Source organism: Poecile atricapillus, chromosome 4, assembly GCF_030490865.1.
Source record: "Poecile atricapillus isolate bPoeAtr1 chromosome 4, bPoeAtr1.hap1, whole genome shotgun sequence".
NCBI classification, from domain to species: Eukaryota; Metazoa; Chordata; class Aves; order Passeriformes; family Paridae; genus Poecile; species Poecile atricapillus.
The window spans coordinates 2,729,505-2,735,504 of NC_081252.1; the positions used below are offsets into that span (position 1 = coordinate 2,729,505).

General features: G+C 52.6%; 1 protein-coding gene across 2 annotated transcripts in view; it reads left to right on the forward strand.

Annotated features, from left to right (window-relative positions):
* Positions 1–6,000, forward strand: part of ADAMTS3 (ADAM metallopeptidase with thrombospondin type 1 motif 3) — a 57,772-nt gene extending 51,772 nt beyond the window's left edge. For both annotated transcript variants that reach the window (XM_058838168.1, XM_058838167.1), the window contains exons 16-22: positions 1,318–1,398; positions 2,097–2,260; positions 2,380–2,545; positions 2,958–3,090; positions 3,452–3,659; positions 3,766–3,883; positions 5,448–6,000. In XM_058838168.1, the coding sequence (XP_058694151.1) occupies positions 1,318–1,398; positions 2,097–2,260; positions 2,380–2,545; positions 2,958–3,090; positions 3,452–3,659; positions 3,766–3,883; positions 5,448–5,995 (1,418 nt within the window). In that variant the 3' untranslated portion in view covers positions 5,996–6,000. The remainder of the gene's footprint in view (positions 1–1,317; positions 1,399–2,096; positions 2,261–2,379; positions 2,546–2,957; positions 3,091–3,451; positions 3,660–3,765; positions 3,884–5,447) is intronic.

Consider the following 6,000-nt stretch of genomic DNA (forward strand, 5'->3'; position numbering starts at 1 on the left):
CCCTGGCTTGGGTAATCTGGTCATTAAGAAGGCTAAATGACCTCTTTCAACAGGGAAGCATGTAAGCAAGAAGTGGCAAAAGGAATTTGAGTTCCTAGAAAACAGTTTCTGCAAGTATCCAACTTAAAATCCTGCCTGGATTGTCTGACTTCCATGGACTGGTTGTCTTGCCCAGATGTGTTGAAATCTGCTGTAAAGTCTATGATGTGATTTGTATCTTTGGCTTGTAAAGAGCATCTGGGTGACACCCAATCAGTGGAATGATCAGGCTCAGCTCTCAGGACACTAATTCCAAGTGTTCTGTTTAAGGGAAGATGAGAGGAGCCTTTCCTTTACCCATAGGAGCTCACAGTCTCCCTTTCTGGGACAAAGGAGGCTGAAAACATTCTGGGTAAGTGCAATGGCTTGTAGGGAGAGAGGCATCCATGGGAATGGCAGTTCCTATCTTCCTGTAAACACAGACAGGTAATTTTACCAAACCAGGCAAAACCATGATGCTTCCTGTGCTCTAAAGGTGATGGAGGAAAAGATTGGAAGTGGTGTTGGGCACAGGCACTGCTCAGCCAGGACTGTGATTTTCCCTATTCCCTGCTCTTCTGTTCCTTCACTTGGATTTTCACAGGAGCTGTGTATGTCTGGGGCAGGACAGACTGCCAGTACATCCCGTAGTCTCCAAATCCAGTGATTTTGCATCATTAAATCTGCAGGTGTTAAAAAGAAAATTGGAATATGAAAATCCCATGCACTCAGAGAACTTACCAGGCTCTTGGTTAAATCTTGGTCTATAAGTACCTGTGAGCAAGCCCTAGAAGGGATTCTAGTCTTCCTAATGGCCACACTTCCTTGATTTTACACTAATTACCTCTGATTTGCACTGGTAAATAATTGAAATCAAAACTAAGAATACTTTTCCCTGGGAACAACTTTTCACTCTCACTGCAGGCATGACCATCTGAAAGTGCAGTCACTAAGCTGCAATCCAACAACCTGGCTGAGGACTGGTTTGGGCAGATAGTGACACAGACCTGGCTCGTGTCCTGGTGTGCTGAGGAGCACAGAAACACCTTTTTGCCTGAATTGCTGATAGGTCCTGCTTGGACCAGCATGGCTGTAGCTATTAAACTGATCCCAGCTGGGAAGTGGCAGATGGATCTGTAACTCTTCTCTCCCTGGAAGAGCCAGGGAGGGCTTGTCCCACCCGTTACAGACAGATTTGCTCCATGTGTCCCAGCCCTGCTCATGGGTTGCTGCTGGATGCGCTCCTGACCTGCCTGTTCCTTTCTCTTTTCCTCCCTGCTGCCCCTGCACGTGCCAAAGGGTACCTTAAGATGTTTGATATCCCTCCTGGGGCTCGACATGTGTTTATCCAAGAAGACGAGGCCTCTCCTCACTTTCTTGGTAAGTGTTTTTCTGCTCAGGTTAGCTATGAGGCTTGAGAAGAAGCACGGGGTACTCGTGCCAGAGAATCCAGGGTTGGGTAAACTTGGGCTTTGCAAACGGCGTGGTCAGGGCTTAGTCCTGCAATCCTCCATCTCAGCAAACAAACGTCTGCTCATTTGAATTCTCCAAAATATTAAACTGGCCCCAATTTGCATGTCTACTAACCGAGGATTGTGATGATTCACGTGAAAGTGGGAACTGCCAGGGTGAATCAAATTCAGTATCTTTTAATTATTCCTATGGTGCATTGCAAAAAGCTGTATGGAAGAACAATGGGTGTTGGAACTGAATGATCTTTAAGGTCCCTTCCAATCCAAACCATTCTATGATTCCAGCTTTTAATGAATTTGCTTCTAATTGAACCATCCTCATGATCATCATCATCATCATCCCCACTGTACCTGGCTGTTGAGGTGTTCTGTGGAAGCCCAAGCCCAGGCAGTTCCACAGGGCTCCGATTCCTCAGCTCTTCACTTAGAGATTTTAGCATCACTTGTGTATTTTAGCATCTGGGACACACCTGTGTGCACAGAGCAAAGTAAAATGTGATGGAAGTGTGTTATTTTCATAATCTGATGGAAATACCCCTCCCCGTGCCACCCCGATTGCTGCCAGTGCGGGGGAGGCACGACAGGCTCTGCTCTCGCTCCTCCCAGCAATCAAGAACCAGGCTACAGGACACTATATCCTGAATGGGAAAGGGGAGGAGGCCAGATCCCGATCCTTCATCGACCTGGGCGTGCAGTGGGAGTACAGCATCGAGGACAACACGGAAACGCTGCACACGGACGGGCCCCTGCACGACGCCGTGGTGGTGCTGGTGGGTGACGCGTTGAGCTCCAGGAGGGGCCTCAAGGACCATCCCGGAGCCAGGCCTTGGTGTCTGTGCTTAGCAGGGGAATCAGTAGCAGTGCTGGGTTTATGTTTGCTTGTTGATAGATCATTCCTCGGGAGAACGACACCAGATCCAGCCTGACGTACAGATACATCATCCACGAGGATTCGGTGCCGACCATCCACAGCAACAACGTGCTGCGGGAGGACACGGACACCTTCGAGTGGGCCTTGAAGAGCTGGTCCCAGTGCTCCAAACCCTGCGGAGGAGGTGAGCAGGCGCCTGTAACAAGGGACAAATTACCGAGAAACTGGGAGAAGGGAATGGTTTAGGTTCTTGGTTTTTCTTTCTTGACGGGTTTGTTATTTTAGGGCTCGAGCGTAAAATGTCTGAAGTGCATGATTATTCCCAGGTGTCACACTTCCAGCCTAGGAAGGAAAAAGGCTTCTCTTGATGTTTGAATTCAGACCCCAAAGCTGCTCTGGATGCCCAAACTCAGGCATTGGTGCTCCTGAGCATTCCCTGTACTCATGGTCTGTCCATGGCTTTTAAGCAAATAATGGGGAATGCAAATACCAAAATAGCTGTCCTGTAAACACATTTAATCAGCCAGAAAACCTTATTTAAACCAAGCATTCTAACAAGGACCCGTGTCTCCTGATTCCCCTGACATTTTTCCCAGGGTTCCAGTACACCAAGTATGGGTGCCGCAGGAAGAGCGACAACAAGATGGTTCATCGGAGCTTCTGCGAAGGCAGCAAAAAGCCAAAGCCCATCCGTAGGATGTGCAACCTGCAGGAGTGCACAGAGCCCCTGTGAGTGCAGCTGGGCACGGAGAGCAGGGATTGCCTGTTCAGACAGGGTAGCCCCAGCCAGACTGGGTGGGAGGAATTTGATGGGATGCTGACAGTTTCCCAGCCTGCAGTTCCTGAACGTGGAGGGGAGTGTAAGCCTGTGTAAGCGTGGGTACTACTCTGGTTGGGTGGTTGTAGTATATATGTATAATAAAATCATGGAATAGATTGGGTTGGGAGACACCTTAAAGGTCATCTCCTTCCAGCCCCCTGCCATGGGAACAAGTTCTTCCACTAAATGAGCTTGCTCCAGGGATGAGGCAGCCACAGCAGGATGATTCAGTTAACAGTTGACAGTGTCTGTCTCCATTTCCCTTCCCAGCTGGGCAGCAGATGAGTGGGAACACTGCACCAAAACCTGTGGGAATTCTGGCTACCAGCTCCGCACGGTGCGCTGCATCCAGCCTCTCCCAGACGGCACCAACCGCTCCGTCCACGCCAAGTTCTGCAGCGGGGATCGCCCCGAGAGCCGGCGCTCCTGCAACCGGGCGCCGTGCCCCGCGCCGTGGAAAGCCGGGCCCTGGTCCCAGGTGGGCAGAGGCGGCTGTGGGCAGCACCAGCCTGTCCCAAAAGCCATGGCTGGCACAGGGGAGTGCCCTGATCAGTGCCCTGATCTGTGCCCTCTGTGTCCAACAGTGCTCGGTGACCTGCGGGGAGGGGACGGAGAGCCGGCAGGTCCTGTGCCGCGCTGGGGACCGCTGCGAGGGGGAGCGGCCGGAATCCGTGAGGGCTTGTAAACTCGCTCCTTGTGATGGTAAGAGAACAGCTGGGATGGCTGCAGCGGGGGGGAATAATTCCTCCCTGGAGAGCCCCCCTGGCACACACAGAGTCCAGCTTTTCTCCTGTGCTCAGTCCAGCAATCTCTGGATGTCACAGCTCCCCACGCCGGGGTCTGTCCCGTTACCGTGCTCAAACAGGGTTTAACCACCTGGGCCCAGGTTGTGTTGGCACAGACTGGGGCCAGAGGTGAAGGTCAATCCAAAACAAACCCTGCTGGACCTCTGAATCCCAGGGTAAGTTCCACAAGCTGCCAAGTGAGGGAATAAAAATACATCAGCATGGAACCAAGAGCATTAATGGGGTTCCTGGGAATCCATTACATTGTTTTCTTAGAATCCTTAACAGGTTTTGAAGCTTTTTATGGCAGCAATGCATTTCTTCCTTTGGATTATTCACTCTGTAGGCTTTGGGCTTTATTGGGGTTTAAACTCCCTCGTGGTGGCCCTGGCACTGCTCAGGAGCTGGTAGGAAAAGCAGAGCCCGAGCTCCTGGCAGGTGCAGGTGTTCTCCCCCAGACTGGACAGGTGGGAGCTGCTTTGGGTCCTTAGGGAACCTGCTGGAAGCAGAGAAGCGTAAGCCCAAATCTCCACACTGTGGGTGAGGTTGTGGATTGTAAACCAGCACAAATGGATACTCCAAAATGAACCATGAGAGAACAGGACCAAATAAGGGTCACTGTCACTATGGGAAGGCAAAAGGAATTGCACCTGTGGCCCAGAACTCCATGCTGAGGCTGGAATAGCCCCACACGGCCTCATGGAGCGTGGATATTCCCATGTGGAGCTGCTGCTTTTACACCAGGTTTGTCAGGAGCCAGCAAACATCCATCCAGAGAAGTTCAGTGTCACCAGGACAGGGACATGTCTATATTCCATAGAATTTAATTTATAATCCTCATCCCCCAGCCCCACTGGTGTCCTTGTGGGGGATTTTACTGAGTTCCTTGGAACTGAGCTGATTCTCACCCACTCTGAGGTCAGGCTCCAGCTGATGTTTTAGAGCAGGAGAAGGTGGGAGCCGGATGCACTTCTGGCCCATGGTGAGGCAGCCCCTGTGCCTGTCTTGTGAGGACATCTTTGCCCTGCAGAAAGCTGATTTTGGTTCAAAGCTTCCAGAAGAGCCTCCAGAAGTTCTTTTTCCTGAGGAAAGGGATGTACATCCCTGCCTTCAGGGCACCTCAGGTGTGACTCACTGTTACAGCTTTCATCAGTTCTACAGTTCCATTTGGTCCCTGAAAAACACCAAACTTCATCTGGACAAAACTTCATCTGACTCTTTTTATTTTAAGGCATCTCTGAGGCTTGGGGCTTAATTTCTGGGAGGGAAGATGACCTTGGCTTTAACGCTGCTGATGATGGATGATGTCCTCTCAGGCTGGAAGGGAAGGGATTCGGGGTGGGAAGGACATTTCCTACCTGTAGGAGCTCTGGGAGGTTGGTGCTGGGAATTGCTGCCTGTGCTCCTCTAAAAACGCAGTGTGCTCGTGTTTGCCAAGTGCCCATCACTGGGTTCCCATCCCCGGGATATTTCTTTTGCAGATGAGCCCTGCCTGGGAGACAAATCCATCTTCTGCCAGATGGAAGTGCTGGCCCGATACTGCTCCATCCCTGGCTACCACAAGCTGTGCTGCGAGTCCTGCAGCCGGCGAAGCAGCGGCTTCCCACCAGCCGGAGGGGCTGGGACTGAAGGGGATGCAGCTCTGGATCCGGCGGTGCCCACGCCTGCAGCTCCTGCCCGGGCTCAGCTCCTGCCCTGGAGCAGCTCTCCGAGCCGGCTGCCTCCTGAAGCACAGCAGGCTCAGCGGCACATCCCGCCAGCCAGCCCCGAGCCCGAGGGAGCCGGCATTCCGCACTGGAGAGCTCCTCTGGCTGGGAAGACTTCGCGGCTGTTGGCTTTCCTGCAGCAGCCCCCTGCCAACAGCAGCAGCCTCAGCTCCGGTAGCGCCCCAGCGCTGGCCGCGGCTCTGCCTCTGGCGCCAGCGGAGAACACGGCAGCGGGGGCTCCCGCGCCAGCCAGGACCTCCGGGAAGGGCCAGGAGCGCATGGGGAAGCGATGGCCTCCGAGGGCTGCCCCTGTGGAACGATGAGCGGG